This window comes from Abramis brama, assembly GCF_963993115.1.
Source record: "Abramis brama genome assembly, chromosome: 23".
NCBI lineage: Eukaryota > Metazoa > Chordata > Actinopteri > Cypriniformes > Leuciscidae > Abramis > Abramis brama.
In genome coordinates, this window is record NC_139985.1 from 4,611,961 (window position 1) to 4,632,859 (window position 20,899).

At 38.1% G+C, this 20,899-nt stretch overlaps 1 protein-coding gene across 1 annotated transcript; it reads left to right on the top strand.

Moving 5' to 3' along the window:
- Positions 1-1,979: 1,979 nt before the first annotated feature.
- On the top strand, positions 1,980-20,899 carry klhdc8a (kelch domain containing 8A). Its single transcript, XM_084100061.1, has 6 exons — positions 1,980-2,107; positions 14,102-14,514; positions 15,192-15,356; positions 15,603-15,821; positions 19,268-19,369; positions 19,457-20,899. The coding sequence occupies exons 2-6, from the start codon at positions 14,139-14,141 to the stop codon at positions 19,657-19,659; spliced, it is 1,065 nt and encodes a 354-aa protein (XP_083956187.1). The 5' UTR covers positions 1,980-2,107; positions 14,102-14,138; the 3' UTR covers positions 19,660-20,899.

Below are 20,899 nucleotides of genomic sequence, written 5' to 3' on the forward strand. Positions count from 1 at the left end.
CTGTCGCTGAGAAACACGGAGTTTGAGCTCCCTCCAAAGATGCCAATATCTGGCCACGCCAGAACCTTGATATGCTTCTTACAGAGCCACTACTTGGTTATCCTGGCTGTGTGCTTCGGGTCATTGTCATGTTGGAAGACCCAGCCTCGACCCATCTTCAATGCTCTAACTGAGGGAAGGAGGTTGTTCCCCAAAATCTCGCAATACATGGCCCCGGTCATCCTCTCCTTAATACAGTGCAGTCGCCCTGTCCCATGTGCAGAAAAACACCCCCAAAGCATGAAGCTACCACCCCCATGCTTCACAGTAGGGATGGTGTTCTTGGGATGGTACTCATCATTCTTCTTCCTCCAAACACGTTTAGTGGAATTATGACCAAAAAGTTCTATTTTGGTCTCATCTGACCACATGACTTTCTCCCATGACTCCTCTGGATCATCCAAATGGTCATTGGCAAACTTAAGACGGGCCTTGACATGTGCTGGTTTAAGCAAGGGAACCTTCCGTGCCATGCATGATTTCAAACCATGACGTCTTAGTGTATTACCAACAGTAACCTTGGAAACGGTGGTCCCAGCTCTTTTCAGGTCATTGACCAGCTCCTCCCGTGTAGTTCTGGGCTGATTTCTCACCTTTCTTAGGATCATTGAGACCCCACGAGGTGAGATCTTGCATGGAGCCCCAGTCCGAGGGAGATTGACAGTCATGTTTAGCTTCTTCCATTTTCTAATGATTGCTCCAACAGTGGACCTTTTTTCACCAAGCTGCTTGGCAATTTCCCCGTAGCCCTTTCCAGCCTTGTGGAGGTGTACAATTTTGTCTCTAGTGTCTTTGGACAGCTCTTTGGTCTTGGCCATGTTAGTAGTTGGATTCTTACTGATTGTATGGGGTGGACAGGTGTCTTTATGCAGCTAACGACCTCAAACAGGTGCATCTAATTTAGGATAATAAATGGAGTGGAGGTGGACATTTTAAAGGCAGACTAACAGGTCTTTGAGGGTCAGAATTCTAGCTGATATACAGGTGTTCAAATACTTATTTGCAGCTGTATCATACAAATAAATAATTTTAAAAAATCATATATTGTGATTTCTGGATTTTTTTTTTATAGATTATGTCTCTCACAGTGGACATGCACCTACGATGACAATTTCAGACCCCTCCATGATTTCCAAGTGGGAGAACTTGCAAAATAGCAGGGTGTTCAAATACTTATTTTCCTCACTGTAAATATTGACCAGTTTTGGTGTCAATATTTATATAAATAATGATTTTAATAATTAGAACGTTAAAATATATATATTATATATATTTATAATATAACAGTATAACGTTATATACTGTATATTACTATAATTATACGTATTTCATTTAAATATATATTATTATAAATTATATATAATAAATTATTTATAAAGTTCTGTGAAAACAATGTACCAATGTGGTGGATATTTTGTAACAGAGGCATCAGAATAGATTTTAAGATTTCATAGATTTTCTATGTAGACATAATTAGTCCAAATTAATTATGTACTGCAATGTTTTTGTCACGAAACGAAGTAAATGAAATAAGTAAATTCCTCCTCCTGTCTTTCCATCTATCAACTTCCTGTGGGGCGTGGCCAATTCGGTACAAACTCACAACACTCTTAAATAAAAGGATTAGGTTCCTAATTTCCCCAAGTTTTAAGGTGATAAAGATCAACAACAACACAAACGTCAGGATAAACGCGTCCTGCAACTTTTCATTTCTTCACAGGCAGCGTCATTTGCGTAGACGTTACAATGAGATGGACTTATGTAGGTTATCAGACGCACTGGAGCCCCCTTGAGCATTTCTGAAATTAATGTCAGAATGACGAATGTGATGAAGGGATGCGATGAATATTTCATGTATGACCCATATGAGGGAAAGAGAAAGAGAGAGGGAGAGAGCAGGAGAGATGCTGTGCTGGGTTCGGCGGAGGATGCGGGGAGGCTGACAGACAGAAAGAGGGAGGGTCTCTTTTCCACGCGTGGATTACGGTATTATTGCTCTGCATCGCTCTCTATCCAGAAGGGAAGCACCCGAGGAGAATCGGAAGAAACCGAAGCCCAGACCCGAACAGTAAGTGATTAATTTCCAAACCTCTGTGCTTTGATGTTATGAATAAGTAGCCTACATGTATAGAGAGGATCTCTGTCTTCACTGTTTACAGTAAATGAAAGCCTTGAAGAATTTGATTCACACTTTATATTGCACTGATAGGCTACTGTATATTTACTGTACTGATCCATGTCTGATAAATCGAAATGCAAATGGAGCTGCTTGTAAATTGTTGTTCACTGTATTGTGCAATTAATGCAGCTTGAACTGACTCCATTCAAACTTTACTGTGTGGATAATTTCTCAGGTGTTGTTTTTTTTAAACTTTTTAAAGACATGTACGATTCAAGTTTGAAAACCTCACTTTGACTTTGTTTAAATGTTCTCCCTTGTGATGATATTTGCATACGAAATTGCAATTGTTCTTCTGCCATGCATTAGTATGAAATGTATGGCATTGTCCGAAATCACATACTCTCTGAGTAGGTACTTCTTTTCTATAAGTAGGTAGCCTACTTACTTTGCGACCATTTAAAAAGTAGGTTCTACATAGTATGAGTGCTTCTCAATACTCAAATTGATGCTTCCTCATTTCCTTGCTCCTCTGTCCTCCAGCCCTTAACCCGGAAACCGATCAAACTCAGCCATCTTGAAGGACATCTAAATTCTCTAATGCTGCCTCGGAAATTTCCTACTTCCCACTTCAAGTCGTGATAGCTTGTCTCACCGCATTAAAATTTTGACTTGAGAGGCCGTTCATGTCCAATTTTGTTTTAACTAGGGAACTGGTACGATAATTCTAATAGCATGTGAAGGCAACAAAATTGCATCGCGAGGAATGAGGAGTGAGGAAGCTTCATGAGGAGTCATGAGCGAGGATAAACAGGTGTATTCTTCCCTCACATCCTAAGGGGGTGGAGCTAAGACGAAGGGAAAGGAAGCGAGGAAAGGATGCACAAATAAGAAATGAGAAGCACCATATGTGTGTATTATATGGATGAACTACATTTGTCATGTTGTAATTGTCTTGTGACCTTCCAGCGACAGTTGGGTCACTTCACAACTCCTGTGGCCTCATGGGATATTAAAGTGTTCATTGAATGAACACTTCAGAATTTCACCAGAAGTAGTAGGTCAGGAAGTAGTACTGTTTTATGAATGCTGTAAATTCAGACAACATACTACTCTTTTCAAATACTGTTTATAGTTGGGAAGTATGCATTTTAGATGCAAATTACTTTCCAAACAGATAGTTTTGCCCCAAACTCAGACCATTGGTTGTGCTAACTTGAGTATCCGGTGTCCTAACAATAAATGCTTTATGCAATTTGCAGGATTTGCTACCAACACTAAATTTGCATGGTTTTAAGGGTAGGTTTAGGCCTTTGGGATAGGTTTGGGGCTTAGTAAAGCCTCACACCACTTCACACCACATGAACGAAATGCTTTTTTCCCCCGTTGAAATGTGCTAGCTACATTTTTAACACATTTCACTGTGTCCTACTACATCTGAATGCTTCCTTTGTGCCCATGAAGCATGCTACCCATGTTTTGGCTGAAAAAAGGACTGCAGATGTTTTAACTGCAGATAGAACCGCACATCCTGAGCAGATGGCACAAATCGTCAGAACACCGGCCCACTTGGCCGATCAACTAAACTAATTTTTTACATTTTAATGTGTATTGTACATCTGCAGAGGTTGATCAGAAGCTGCGTAAAGTTGATTTTGATGTATTGCTAACAGAGGGCTATGATGTGACATTTACTATACTTTTTGCACTACACAGAATCAAAGCCTTAGAACTTGAACTATGGTTTTTACTGGTATTTTATAAATGATAGTAACATGAAATAATCTATTTGCAAGTGCAACAGGATATTCAATGAACAAAGAGTTTTGGAAAGTCATGTTTACAGGTTTTGGAAATCTGTTTGGAAAGTCATTACTTTTGCAATTCCTGGTGTCGTTATTGGCAGAGAAATTGATTGGATTGTGAAAAGCGGTCGATTCATATCTGAATAGAGTCAGTTGGAGAGGGGCTGAAAAGTGAGAGGGATTTGTGACATCTTTCAAAAATGAAAGTCGTTTCAGAGGTGGAGCGTGTTATTACATTTAGAAAAAGATTACAAAGAAAAATGATTTTTTAAAATAGAAAATAGCATGCACATATGAATTGTGCACAATAAGACCAAGATCTGATTTTATGTTGACTTTAAGGTAACTTTTTACAGTTTGTACAGATTGTACTTGTGAATGTCAGGTGGGCTAATTGCATTGGACTTTAGTTGGTCAAATGGAAAAATGTGTGCGTTGTCTTTTAACAAATATAGCAGTACTAGTATTTTTGCACTTATGCTGAGATCTCTCGCCCTTTGGTAAAGATGTCACACCTTGCTTCATCCATGACAAGTCTTTAGTTATGGATTGCATCCGTCTACCTGAAAGGTCAGAGCCACTGCGAGCAGTCACACAGCCTTCTCATTTGAATGCAACTGGTAATGTGAATTAAAGGTTAGCGGACTTTGACTTGCAGTTCTCTTGCAGGGCATTTTCAAAAGGGGGAATATTTGCACTACAAGTTTTTCCCCCTAGGCTCAAACCAGACAGTTTCTGAAGACAGTTTCATCCTGCTTTAAACTGCGACTGCATAATGTCCACCTGCTCCAAATATTAACTGTCTGCAGCAGTGACAGCCTGCCAAGTTTTCCGAGTCGAGCTTCAGTGATTTCTCGCCGTACTGGTGTCTTTAAACACCACGGGGAATAGCCGGTCTGCTGATTAAGGATCCACGGCCTTGGACTCATTCATATTGTAGGAAGGTATTTCCATAGCAATTAGCTATGAGACCTTTTGGCTCTCGCTTTAGAGAAATACATCCCCAGCTCCCAATTGTAATCTTCCTGCCGAATCCTCATTCGGACCAGTCTCATCCACGTTATTATCCCACTGCATTTAAATTCAAATGGCACATCGAAGACCTTCGTAATTGAATCTAATCCACTCCGTCTGATCAAAGGCCCTTTAAAGGAGTCATAGTTTAATTTGTTCAATGAATAGAGCAGCTATGGTTTTGTCCATGGCTGACCTAGATTTCTCTGGGTTTTTATTACACCGCCTAAGTTAGCCGTCTTTTTTGGAAAGCATGTTGCAGGGAGGTTTTGAATATAAAATCGTCAAGGAAAGACAAACGCGTTTTATGTAATCCTCCAGGGAATGGCGACGGCAGAATTGCATTATATTCTGTGCTCTCGTGCACTGAATTCAGGGTTGCTATGGAAATGATCTGCTCTGCTACAGTTGACATTGGCCAGACAATGAGCACAAAGGATTAAGGAAGCACCAGATGAATAAAGAAGAGGTCAGGTATAGTATTCTTCGGTTTAAGCTCTGTTATATCATGATCGTTTAATACTAGGCGTGGGAGGAAGGACAAAATCTATATTGCTGGATGAGCCATTTTCTATCATGATGATACTTGAATGTATCACTATGTATGGCTGGATATTTTAGGAAAAAGTTATTAAATAATCATGTGATGCCTTTTTGGATAGTTCAGTGAAATAAATAGTTTACAAATGAATAAATATTTTTTATATCTTTTTTATAAATCTTATAAATCTTTTTTCTTTTTATTTGGAACTTAGTGGTGGAAAGTAAAAAAAAAAAAAGATTCCCATTATTAATGCTTTGGTTAAAAAAATGCTCAAAACAGTAAAGCTAAACTTACGTTTTTTATTTCTTTATAGATGTGGGTTTAATAATTGTGAATTTAATAAGTGTAATATAGTATTTAAGTATTTCTGAAAAGCTCCAATAATATTGCTTTATGATGGTGACATCATTCCCTGAATAAATATATATATATATATTTACATGTACTGTAAGACTGGTGAATGCATATACAGTTTTTTGACTGTTTAACATTTTTCTTTCCAATTAATTTTGTCAGTAAACATTTTTAAAAGAAGTTACTGGAATATCGGATGTTATTCGAGTTCAACTTACGCTCAAATACAAAGTTCTGTCATGATACTCTAGATGGCGCAGGCTGGTCCTTAACTCAATCTGCTTGCAATCACATCATTCTCTATAGGGAACAGCTGATTGGTTCCTGCTGTATCAGAAACCAATCAAATACTTGGCCAGCATTTCCTTTAGCAGTTGCAGCACGCTTTCAGAAACCCTCCACCTTCCCCAGCTCCCCCTATATAGATCTGCTACGGGCAATTCATGTATTATATTGTACAGCAGCAGCATGTCTTACTTGCTCACAGCAGTGTGTCATGGATATAAATGGCAGCAAGTCTCGTATTTGCAGCAGCAATAAACAACAACAGCAGCAGCAGTAAACAACAGCAACAGCAGAAATAAACAACAGCAGCAGCAATAAACAACAACAGGAGCAGCAGCAATAAACAACAACAGGAGCAGCAATAAACAACAGCAACAGCAGCAATAGACAACAACAGCAGCAGTAAACAACAGCAACAGCAAAAATAAACAACAGCAGCAGCAGCAGCAATAAACAACAACAGGAGCAGCAATAAACAACAGCAACAGCAGCAATAAACAACAACAGCAACAGTAAGCAACAGCAGAAATAAACAACAGCAGCAGCAGCAGCAGCAATAAACAACAACAGGAGCATAAATAAACAACAGCAACAGCAGTAAACAACAGAAACAGCAAAAATAAACAACAACAGCAGCAGCAATAAACAACAACAGGAGCAGCAATAAACAACAGCAACAGCAGCAATAAACAACAGCAATGACAGCAATAAACAACAACAGCAGCAGTAAACAACAGCAACAGCAAAAATAAACAACAGCAGCAGCAGCAATAAACAACAACAGGAGCAGCAATAAACAACAGCAGCAATAAACAATGGCAGCAATAAACAACAACAGCAGCAGAAATAAACAGCAGCAGCAGTAAACAACAACAGGAGCAGCAATAAACAACAGCAACAGCAGAAATAAACAACAGTAGCAGCAGTTAGAAGCAGCAACAGCAGCAGCAATAAACAACAACAAGTTTCACGTTTAATTTATTTATAAAGCACATTTAAAACAACCTTGGTTGACCAAAGTGCTGCACAAGAAATATCTGGGTCCATCCCCAAAATTAAAATAAACATTCACAAGACATTAAAAGCACAAGAGTACAAATAGGTTTTCAAAAGACTTCTAAACTCGGACACTGTGGACGCTGTTTTGATAGATCACGGCAATTTCTTCCATAACCTGGAGCCAGCTACTGGAAAGGCTCTGTCACCCCTACATTTCAGTCTGGATCTGGGTACTCGTAGTAGATGATTGGTCTGTGATCTGAGCAATCTGGTTTGTGTTCCGTAACCAACTCAGTAAGGTATTGAGGTATTGAGGAGCAATAACAACAGCAGCAGCAATAAACAGCAGCAGCAGTAATAAACAACAGCAGCAGCAATAAACAACAATGAACAGCAATAAACAACAGCAGCAATAACCAACAGCAGCAGCAGCAATAAACAACAACAGTAGCAGCAATAACCAACAGCAGCAGCAGCAATAAACAACAGAAGCAATAACAGCAGCAGCAGCAATAACCAACAGCAGCAGTCATAACAAACAACAGCAGCAGCAGCAATAACCAACAGCAGCAATAAGCAGCAATAAACAACAACAACAGCAGCAATAACCAACAGCAGCAACAAACAACAACAGCAGCAGTAGTAGCAGCAGCAGCAATAATCAACAACAGCAGCAGCAGCAATAACCAACAACAGCAGCAGCAGCAGCAATAACTAACAACAGCAGCAGCAATAAACAACAACAGTAGCAGCAATAAACAACAACAGCAGCAACAATAAACAACAACAGCAATAACAGCAGCAGCAACAAACAACAACAGCAGCAGTAGTAGCAGCAATAAACAACAGCAGCAGTAGTAGTAGCAGCAGCAGCAGCAATAAACAACAACAGTAGCAGCAATAAACAACAACAGCAGCAGCAATAACCAACAGCAGCAACAAACAACAACAGCAGCAGTAGTAGCAGCAGCAGCAATAACCAACGACAGCAGCAGCAATAACCAACAACAGCAGCAGCAATAACTAACAACAGCAGCAAGAAACAACAACAGTAGCAGCAATAAACAACAACAGCAGCAGCAATAACTAACAACAACAGCAGCAATAAACAACAACAGTAGCAGCAATAAACAACAACAGTAGCAGCAATAACTAACAACAGCAGCAGCAATAAACAATAGCAGCAATAACAGCAGCAGCAACAAACAACAACAACAGCAGCAGTAGTAACAGCAATAAACAACAGCAGCAGTAATAACCAACAACAGCAGCAATAGGGACTTTAAGCAACAGCCTCTGGTGGAACGGCAATGGCATTCTGTCATTCTATTGCGCATGCGCAACTTTAACTGCCACTTCGCAACGTTCTACTGTAACCGTCTACCGTCTAAGATTAAGAAAGTTAATGTTATGTTTTAGGTTATGTGGCATTGTAATTGTTTTTCTATATCATTAAATGCCAAAAGCAACCCTTCTCTTGGTTTTTAAAATCACTTTATTTTTTTGCATTTTGTCAGATGATTAAATTATCCCCTACGCCGTCCTCTTTACTGTTGTTTGGTGAGTTAGCTACGTGAGTGTACTGTAACTGTTGCTTAGCTACGGCAGTTAACCGTTTCAGACTGCCGTTGCCGTTCCATCTCCAGCTGTTGCTTAAAGTCCCTAATAACCAACAACAGCAGCAGCATAGCAGATCTATTCCGCCAAGACCAAACATTTGAACATTGTCATATCCATTACCAGGCCAAACACTTTCTGTTGTCATAACAGAAATGTGACAAATCAGACATATAGCTGACACTAATATTATAAAAAGTTAGTTACATAGTTCCAACTTCAAGTTCCAAATTTAAGTGTTCCCTAAACAGGATATTTTATTTATAAGAACTGAACTTTTTTAACGCGAGTAGAATTATATTTAAAAGTTACTACAGAAATCTAGAATAAAGGAAGAACGTTTTCTGTTTTTTTCTTCTGATGCTTACCATATGTTATTTCAGAAGATTTACCAGTGTTTACGCAATGCTAGCCAATGTTAGTTGGGAATTCTGATGTTTGAAGCCCTTATTTTTGCATTACTCCATGTTTCACTCCAAGTCCCTTTTAATGTTTCATTATGCAGTTCTGTCCACTGATTGCCATGCAAATACTGGCACATTTATATATTGCACATTTTCTTCCCGCTGAGACTGATCGCACAGTACAGTATATTGTCAAAACGCTCAACCCTATTTGATACTGAAAGCAAATGTAAATTTAAATGAATCCCCCGCAGAACTTTAACAAAGCTCGGTAGATAAACCCTCCCAGGATCATTTTGTTCTGATTAAGAACCGCACTTCTGTGGACTTTAGAGTTGGCGCTGTTTGAATTCAGGGAGGCTAATTAAATAGAAGTCAATAAACGCTTACCTGCTGGGACTTATGGATTCGCCGGAGGAGAGAATGACAGGAGGACCTTAAGTGGATCATTTGCGTGAAGTCTATTTGATCATACTCATAGCTAATAGCAGGTTTAGGATACAATGAGGCCCAGAATTAAGCCTAAGTTATGTATTGGGGAAGGGAGACTAACTAATTAAAAGTTTGAAAAGGATGCACACTGATTGTAAATGACTTCAGTGGGCACTCTTAGGCCTACTGTTGATCTCAAGCTGTTCGAGCAGTTAATTAACCAAAAGAAGAAGACGTGGCAGAGCAAATCATTACAGATTGCAATTAATGCGATTTGCAAGGCATGCCAAGAGAACGTTAACAAGAGAACGTCAGCTCGGGTCAAAGGGGTAAGATCGCTGTGATTTTTGTTTGTTTGTTAATGCATCATTAAAAGCGAAGAAGCCTTCTGCTCAGAACCCCCATTTCCCACATCTTGAGATGGTCTCATTGTTTCCATGGCAACCCAACTCTGCATACCGAGTCAAGTGGGGGGGAGAAAAGCGGGACTTGAGAAATGTGTCTTTCCTTGAGCTTTCTTTTAAGTTCCTGTCTTCCCGTGGATGAAATGTACGACAGCTTGGCCTGTAAATGATGGTGGAGATAGTCGAAACCCCAGGTGAAAGACTGTGATTGGAATACAAAGGCTGAGAAAGAAAGGCAGAGGGGCGGACTCTGAGAAAAAAAAGCCTTCTCATCTCAGCTCGTCTTTGACAGTCAATTTACATCTGAGAATATCTCCCCAAGTTACGACTCGCCCCGGCTCGGCTTCGTGGCTCTTTGTAATTGTTATTTGAAACATGTATTTAAATCTCAACTGATAATCTACACCACAAACGCTCCTCAAAGAGCAATGTTTTGCAGGTGACGGAGCGTCAGAACGTCTAATTGGAAACAGATCCATTTCTTCACATTGGAAAGGGATTTTATTGTAGATAAGCATGTCTTGTCATTTTTTCAGATTCAAGGCTATCGACTTTTTATAAGTACAAAAAGGCTGCCTGACCAAGGGAGGCTTGCTGATTAGACTAGTTAAACACTTATTTCTTAATGTGTTGGTTTTCTTTTCTTGTGGTGAGTTTCCATTGCCTGTCTTCTGTCGCTTAAAGGGATCGCAAGAATGTCGGTAACCAGACGGTTGATGGTAGCCATTGACTTCCATACTATTTATTGTTTGCTACTATAGAAGTCAATGGCTACGGTCAACTGAAAATTCTTTAAAATATCTTTGTTTGTGTTCAACAGAGGAAAGAAACTCGTACAGGTTTGGAACAACTTGAGGGTGAATAAATGATGACAGAATTTATCCCTATCCCTTTAAAAGTTTTTCTTTTCAGTTGTGAAGAAAACTTGAGCTGTGTGAAGGGTGCTTACACTGCTTAGTAAATAAGTTTTCAAATTTTATAATGCATTTTTTACTTATATTTTATATATATTTATATTTTTAAAAAAGCTAAAGAAAAAAGTCTAAAAATAAAACCGTATAAATAAATCGGCATATTAGAATGATTTCTGAAGGATCATGTGACACTGAAGGCTGGAGTAATGATGCTGAAAATTCACAGGAATAAATTATATTTTCACAATATTGCTGTTTTCACTGTTTTTTTCAGTCACAAATGCAGCCCTGTTACAAAAATATTTTTCATATAGTATGACGTTTCTCAATCTCGGTCTCTTGCAATTGATTGTTCCTCGTCCATGTTTGATGTTTAATATGTATGAGAAACGGGATTTTGGTTTTGGCACCCTTAAGATGGCAATATGTTGAAAGAAACTGAGAAAGTATAGAGAGAGTGATATTCTGAACCTGTGTGAAAGCACAAGAGTAAAAGACACTGAACGATCACCTCATTTTACACAGTGATTGGACTTGATGAAGTGTTCACCACTCTCAGGGGTCTCTGTGTAGTTAACTTAACACAATCACTAGAGGCCCAGAGCTCTCAACCTGTAATAACCCAGTTTAATCGTCATTAAAGTACTATCTGATGGCTTTCAATGAGAGCAGAGCGGCCAAACACTTCTATAGTCTGTGATCAGCTTTTCAGAGAAGCCCATCAGGGACTCGCCACACACTGATCAGCCGTAAATGGCATTGAGATGGGAACATTTATGAATGAAGGTCTTGTAAATTGAGACGTGTCCTCCTGGATTTTTCGTATACTTTCTGATGACTAGCGTTGTGGACTAACTAACTCCTAGTAGCAAGTAGCTAACTTTATATATATATATATATATATATATATGTATCTGTGTGTGTGTAAACATATATACATTAATATTTTACTTTAAAATATTTTTATTTTACTATATTTTAAAATGTATTTTATTTTATGTATATACACTATTATTATTATAATACTCTAAATATTTTTTATTTGACTCTATTTTAAAAAATGCATTTTATTTAATTTATTTTATTTAATTTCAGCATTTATTTCATTTTATTTCAGCATCATTACAGCATCTTCAATGTCACATGATCCTTCAGAAATCATTCAAATATGCTGATTTGCTGCTGAAGAAACATTGTGTATTATTTTTTATGTTGAAAACAGTTGAGCTGCTTAATATTTTTGTAGAAACAGTGATCGATTTTTCAGGATTCTTAGTTGAATAGAAAGTTATTAGAACAGCATGTATTTGAAATACTGTCACTTTTGATTATATTAAAATGTAAACATTTCTTTAAAATATAAAAATATGAATTTCTTTAAAAAAGATCTTACTGACCCCAAACTTTTGAATTGTACACATTTATTTACATATAGCCTACTCTCCAGGGTATGCTTAAAGAACAAGTACTGGTTTCAAAAGCGGGTCATCTTTGTTGTGTAGCTTAAGAAACAAACCGGATGTTCGATATTACTTGGATTTTATTTTGAAGCGTATGTTGATATCTGCTTAAATGACAGCTGCAATACTTTCATCATTATATTCATTGGTTGTGAAAGCACTCTGGGAAAGTCTTCATGCAAGGGTTGTGGGGAAGCATGGGAATGTTTTCTTCGAGGAAAGTCAGGGACTGGGATGAAGACCACGGTTGCCTGGATACTGCTGGATGCTAAGCCTCTGTACAACAGCCCACTTCAAGCTCATTGTGTACACAGCTGAGGAGAGAAGAACAGTTGTGTGAAATTGGCTGCATCAATTGAATCAAGTGATGATGCTATTCTGGGCCGTCTTCCATAACACTGCCTCCACTTGGATGGAAATAGAACATAAAAAAGTGTTTGCATAACTTAAGCCGTGGATTTTACAGCCATAAATAAGACAAAATGTGCCTCTCTGTATGCCTATTGGAACAACGGTGAGCTTTCCTTTCTGAGTTCAAGTCTTTGATATCCATTAGCCTTCTTGTAATTAGTTCCCTTATTATTTCTCTTAATATGATTACAGAATAATTGTAGACTGTTATGCAATTATAGCACTATGTAGAGTGCTAAATGGAAAGACAACAAGCTTTCAATGCATATTTCTGTTTTAGCAGGCACTACAGTATATCTATCTCACATTTAACTGACAATCAAATCTTGAATCAGTATAAAATAAGAAATATATTTATTTACTTTGGGTCATGCAATATTGGTTGATGCAATGAATAAAATGTTTAGCATTAGATATGTTTCACTCTAAAATATATCATTAAAATTACTACATTCCATGCAAGTTTTTTTTGCATAACATCTTTTTTTTTTTGTAATAGAAAATGGGTGATTAAATACCACTGTCACCGTTATAAGTTTTCATTTTAGTTTAGTTTTAGTGTGTGCTTTTGTATTTTTTATCGGTGCGTCATTTTTTATTTAGCTTTCATTTGGCTTTCATTTGTTTTTTAAGTGATTTTAGTACTAAAGTTTAAACTTATATACAGTATTTCAATTACCAAAGCAACAATTATTTCAAAGTTTTTCATCTAATATTTAGATTTTATTTTCCTATATTGCTTTTTACATTGTTGTATAATCTGCACTTTATATTGTAAATATTTAAAAAAGAAAATTACAAAAATAATGTATAGCATATATAGAATTCAATTTGCACATTGTTTAAAGATAAGCATTTGGCTATTATCTGACAGATCTAATAAATAATGGACCGTTTATTTGATTATCAAGACAGTTTGCCCTAATGGCAATTGCAAGTACCTTTAAATACACGTAACTTCTGCTACTAAAATATAAGGCTAAATGCTTCTGGAAGAAAGATGGAATGGAAAAGTGAGATGCACCATGAGATGCGCCTGATATATATTCGGAAGCGTTATGAGATGAGTCAAGCATCATATCCCAGTAGTCAGTCGTGGGAATAGTAGGCGACAGTATGAGAATATATGGACATTGTCATTGTTATTGCAAGCGTTGTAATCACTGTACACATTGTCATAATTGCTGTATGAATTGCACACAGTGGATTACAGCAGTGACTACTAAACATTAACGCTATTATAGACGTGGGCTGAATGTAGAGTTAGCCATGTAAACTAATTACTCTTGATGTTTTCCAGGAGCTGACTCCAAAAACCAAAGTGATCGGAAAGGGTGATGACGGTGCCCTCGGCCCATGAGTTCCATTGGCAGAGCCTGGCATGTCTTTCCAGTGCCCGTGTGTATCACTCATTGGCTGATGTGGGGGGACAGCTCTATGTGGTGGGGGGTTGTGATGCCTCGGGTCGACCCACCAGCGCTCTTGAGCTCTACTCGCCCGAGGTGGACCGCTGGCTCAGTCTTCCTCCGATGCCCACGCCGAGAGCCGGGGCGGCGGTGGCCGTTTTAGGGAAGCAGCTGCTGGTGGTCGGTGGGATGGGGAAGGACCAGCGCCCCCTGAAGGCCGTGGAGGTGTACAACACTGAAGAAGGCAGATGGAGGAAGAGGTGCTCACTCAGAGAGGCGTCCATGGGGCTTTCTGTCACTGTTAAAGGTAGAAAACTGTGGCTTTAAAGTCAACATGGAATGGTGTTCACTACCAATGTATTATCTCCATACTTCCATATTTTTCAGGTCAAATATGTTCAATTATTCAATGAGGAAAAAGTTCAGGGCCCTTGATTTTATTCATGGAAATTGATATATAAATAATACAATAATAAATATATTATATTATATTATTAAACTATTATAAAACTATTTAAAAACTAAAGTTTGTTTAGATCTTTAATGCATGTTCTTAATCAGTATAATCTATCCATCTATATATATATATATATATATGTTAAATAAGGTGAATTGTAAACAATACAATCAAGAAAGTGTATTACAGAATGAATATTGTAATATCTATCTACACAAAATTGAAAATTTTGATTTAAATATTGATGTTATGATAATACATGTGTATGTGTACTGATGAATTGCGGGCAAAAATATCAGAAAGATGTAATAAAGAACAAAAACAATTGTTTTTAGATAGTGAAAAGTGTCTGAGATAGAGATAGAAAACCATGTCAATGTCACTTCAGTCTCTTTTCAGCCGCAGTTCTGTCAGCACATGGCATTTAAAGCATTTATTCATTGAGTATTTGACATTGTAAGGTGAAAGACTGTTTTGTTCAAGAGTTCTTTGTTCAAAATGAAGACCTTCATTTGATCTCTGTTCAGACGGCAGAGCTGTTGCGGTCGGGGGAATGGGAGCAGACCTCCTGCCTAGAAGTGTTCTCCAGCAGTACGACCTTCGCAAGGACGTGTGGGCGCTCCTTCCGCCCATGCCCACCCCGCGCTACGATACCAGTGTCTGCCTACTGGGCTCCAAGATCTACGTGGCAGGTTTGCTGAGCAGAGAGAGTCCTTGTGTATCTGTTATCTCCCCTTGTACAATAAATACTATGTGTGTGCGTATTTGTGTTCCTGACCTCGTTGTAGTTGCTGAAAAATGCCCACTTAAGTTAGCTAAATCTGATAGACAAAAGGATAATTGGTTTATCAAATCGATATTTACTTAAAATGTGGCAAATATTTGGTGCTTTCCCATGCAAAAACGACCAGTCACCACCAATGTCTCTGTCTCTTCAGGTGGACGTCAGTGTAAGCGTTTGGTGAAGACGTTTGAAGTCTATGACATGGAAAACCGCACTTGGTCCTCCCTACCCAGCCTGCTCTGCAAGAGATCTTATTCTGGGGTCATATGGGACAGTGCTGGGCATCTCTGCTGGTTAGGAGGGCTCAGACAAGGAGGATTACACCAAACTTCAAAGTTTACCAAGAATGTTAACATCTTTGACACCAACCAAGGTAAATTAGATAGACATGCCAATGCTAAAATAGTATTTACTATATATCTGCTCTGTTTCCCACTGTAAACATACAGTAAGTAGTGAAAAGAGCATTGAAAACATACAAACCATCATGATCGTCATGTAATCTAATTTACATGAGAGGGCATCTCATTTAAATCCAATTGACAATTGATCTACTGTAAACATAGCACTATACCCAAACTTCAGATTGAAGCTATAAAATGTTGAAATTATCTGGAGTCAGTCAGATTTGGATAGAAAGTGTAGTATTTTACTCTATCATTCCAAGTTTGGGGTGATTTTTTGAAATGTAATACTTTTATTCAGAAAGTATACATTAAACTGATCAAAAGTGATAGTAAAGACATTTATAATGTTACAAAAGATTTCCATTTTAGATAAATGCTGTTGAACTTTCTACTCATCAAAAAAGGTAATATCAAATATAAAAACAAAAATATAAAGCAGCACAACTGTTTTCAACATCGATAATAATAAGAAATGTTTCTTGAGCAGCAAATCGGCATATTAGAATGACTTCTGAAGGATCATGTGACACTGAAGACTGGAGTAATGATGCTGAAAATTCAGCTTTGATCACACGGATAAATAACATTTGTAAATGTATTCAAATAGAAAACTGTTATTTTAAACTGTTATAATATATTATGTTATAATATTTTTTTTTGTATTTTTGATCAAATAAATGCATCCCTGGTAGGGGAGCAAAAGACTTCTTTCAAAAACATGAAAAAATCTAAAGAACTTTACTTCATAAAGGCTAGAATTGCAAAAGATGGTAAATAGGTTTATAGGGCATTGAAAAAAAAATAGCCTAAGATAGTTTGCTGTTATTACCCAGCTAACAAAATATGTTCTAAGAATGGTATCCTAACGTTCCCATTAAGTTATGAAAACGCTATTTCTGGATGTTTTCCAAAAACATTTCTTGGTTATGCGATCATTAAGGAAACATTAAATTTTATAATTTTGCAAACATTAAGGGAATGTTACAGTACTTTCTCTAAACATTCTAAATCAAGTAGAAACATTTTAAAAATGTTAGACAAATGTCCAATTAAAATGTTTAAAAAACATTCCATGAACGATGTATAAATAATGTTTTGTGCAAATTTTGAGAACATTATTACATAACTTTGAACAAATGTTCTGTTAACGTTACAGGGAAAATGTCTGTTCATAACTTTGAGAGAAGATTGCCTCCTGAGAATGTTCTCTGTTCCACATGGTTTTTCAGCACACAGTATATTGCTAAAAATAGGCATAGCGTTGAATCTCTGTGAATATTGTAACGGGAATATAGATAAGTGCTGCTTGTGCGTGCGGTATGAGACAGGCCTTAGCTTTAATCTGTGAAATCTCCAAGAAAAATAGTTTTATGTTAAATGCGTACATAAAGCATGCGCATCATGTCATCACGGGTAATGTTTTTTACATTTTTTTTTCGGATTAACCCAAAAAAAGGGGTGGAAAGATACAAGGTGTGACAAAATGTAAGACCTGCTGAAATGAGTTATTGATTTCTCTCCGGCTTCTCACGCTTTTTCTTCCTCTACATCGTTTCCGCTCAAATCTGATCTTTTCTAATCAGATTCAGTAGATGGGAAAATTGCACAGACTTTTTTTTTTGGCCCCAAGGGCAATTCAAAAAAAAAAGTTTCCATCGTAAGTGGGCAGCGAGGAGGTCAACTAAACTTTGAACACGCTGCCGTATGAACCATTTCTCTCTTTTTTTAATTATTCCATTACCGGTGCATGTGTCAGTCAACAGGTGCGTGCGCCGGCGTTCACAGAGCCGCACGGGGGATTAAACCTCGCTATCTAATTTCCTTCTGCCTGAATCCGCCACCGGCAATAAAAGCACCTCGCGTACAAGTCTCCCAATCTAATATAACTAGGCGATAAGATTGTGGGATAGGAAAGGGGGCGTTAAATGATGCTATTCAGAAACACATTGTCATCCCTTATCCATAGCTCATCCTGATAGATAGTTGAGCCCATCTGCTCTTTTGTCTTAACGCAGGCTAGATGGATGTGCTTTTTATTAAAGATCCAACTTGACATTGTATACTTGCTAATTGAGTGGTGATAGACCCAACAGCATGTTTTCTAACGTAATGTCAAATGAACAGGGACCAGGACGGACCCCGCCACCTGTTTGAAGGGAATGTGAATAAAAAGTATGCTTTGCATCAGAAAAAGTGAAAGGGCAACACCGTTCAACAGAAAAAGCGTCCGATTTTGGGCCAACAAAAGAGCGAGCATTGCACGCCAAGGGCTGAAATCAATATCCTGTCCAAAGTTGACAGACCCTTCATTGCTCATTCAAGTCGGACACTTTGAACCTGATCCAAATTGCCAAATTTGCAGCAAAACATCAATAAATGATTTAACTAAAATCACTGGAGAAAAACAAACTCAGCGAGTAGCCTTGTTGTCCACTGGCTACCTTTTAAAGCAGCTTCCTGACTGAATGTTGCATAGAATTTGATTCCATAAGGTCTATATATAATATATTTTGTATGCACTTTTTTTTTTTTTTTTACTATTGTGTAAAAAAAATTAACCTAGAAAAAAAAAACATCTCTCTACTCATCCACCATCTTTTTTTCATATCACTTGCATTCTAGGATTGCCTGATCTGTGAAAAATGCTTTATATATATATGCTTTATAGTTGCTTTATATTTATACTGTATATACACACACACACACAAGTGCTGTGAGCCATCTGCATACGCGTCTTTGCAATCGAGCAAGCAAACATGAATGGTGAAAGGAGTTGGCAACTCTCAAACAACCATCATTATTCTAATGCCGTTTGTGTGTTGTTGGCTATGATTGTGCTTTTTGGCAGAATAGGTTGATGTAAATAATGAGCCAAATTAACATTCTACATCTGTGAAACACAGAAAACCGCTCAAATCTAACTTCCTTTTCAAAGCAATTAAAGTGTTCTAGCTCAGTAATTTTTGAAGAAATGGTCCTTGCATTTATTACGGCAAGCTATCGGCTTAGTTATTAGACATATATTAGATCCTGCAAATGGAAAACAGTCTGTCAACTCTAATCGACAAGCACCCAGACTCTAATCTGCAGGAAAGTCCTTTATTTCTATTTCCTCTTTAGACGCTTTAGGAAAAGCTGTCAAACAAAACAGTTTTTGAGTCATATACTGTGTAAGCCTGTTAATTTTCTTTCACTCATTGTATAAATTTAATATGTCAGATTTTAAATCACACCGTGTTAATGGTGAATAGTGTGTAAGCTGAAAAACCCAGATTAATGTACAAACTATACGCAAGACATTATAAGAATGACATCTTGCAAATTGCTGCTAGTGGTGCAGATAATACACACTTCACCTTTAATATTTTGCACTTTATTATTGTTATTTGTTTGGGTCCGCTTTGTTTCATAGGAACTTGGTTGAAATCAGAGGACACCGTACCCTTGAAGACCAAGCGAGCAGACTTTGCTGCAGCCATAGTGCGAGGCAGAATGATCGTGGCGGGAGGTCTGGGTATGGAAGTTGCATCATAATATATTTATCTACCGCACAGTTGCTGTCACGGTTGGTGTCATCAAAACATCTGCTCTCCTTTTACAGGCCATCAGCCATCAGTGCTGGACACCGTTGAAGCCTTCCATCCCGAAAAAAGAAAATGGGAAAGGCTGTCGCCCATGTCAACGCCGCGTTGCTCTGCCTCAAGCATCGTGATCCGTGATCGCCTACTGGTGGTAGGAGGCGTCAATCAAGTCCCAAGCTCCGCCCATGAGATTCTATATGTAAAAGAGGAGGAGATTCTTTAACCACATAACCTTTACACTTCAGAAAAAGTTGCCTTTAATGATTAAGTAAAGCAAATTTTCACTCTAAAGGTGTGGTCACATTTACCATTGCTAGGTGAAATTTCACAGGCGAAGTCAGTCATTGCAATTTTCGCTCATGTACGAATTCGCCACACTCACCAACAGTCCTTCATACGTCTCTACGCTATTGACAACTGACCTTGAGAATGTGACCACACCTTAAGTCCTGAAATATATTCTACGCCAGTGTTTCCCAACCCTGTTCCAGGAGGCACACCAACAGTACACATTTTCATATTCTTCCTAATTAAACACATCTGATTCAACTCATCAGCTCGTTAGTAGAGACTCCAAGGCTGTGTTTGAGGGGCTGTTTACACGACACCGTTTTCAACTAAAAACGTAAAACTTTTTATGCATTTTGGCCGTTCGTTTACACGACAACGGCATTTTGGGTGCCTGAATACGCAAACTTGTGAAAACGGGTTTCAAAGTGCAAGTTTTTGAAAACAGTCTCCGTGTAAACAGCAAAAACGCAAATCTACACATGCGTAGTACGTGTTCAGTCTATAGTGTTTCATCGCCATCTAATGGCCTAGCAGCAGAATACAGCGTTTTTAGTCATTTTCGCGGATCCGTCTGGATGGGGATCGGTTTGACAATGGTGTCGTCTGTATGCGGAAAACACAATGGAAAAACTTCTCAGTTTTAAGCATATCGTTGTCGTGTAAAAGTACTCTAAAGTTTCTTGCACAATGAGTCAGAAATATTTGACGTTAAAAAAAATACAACCTGACGTTGTGTCAATCACGTTTACACACTGCCTCCGAAACTTTCGTCCGTCATAAAACAATTCGGATCTGGTTTGATTTTCTGCGTTTTTCGCATCCGTAGCAAACATTTTGAGAGGTGTTTTGACAATTCAGAGCCACCGAATGACGAAAATGAAAAAACGTATACGAAAATTTCGGACTCAGTGTGCAAGGACCTTAAGTCCAATTTTTGATGCCATTCCCTTGCTAACTTCCCTCCATCTCATTCACTCTCATTCATTGCTTACGTTGCACGAGTGCCCACTACTGGCGGAACCCTTGCAATGTGTTTAAATGAAACGCCCTAAACCCACTTGGAATTCGCAATTGAGCTGATTTATTATTTATATTTTTGTTCCTTATGAATTTGTTTTACGCACCATTCTGTAGGCCTGTGTGTATTGCTTGGGCTGTTGGGGAGAATATTA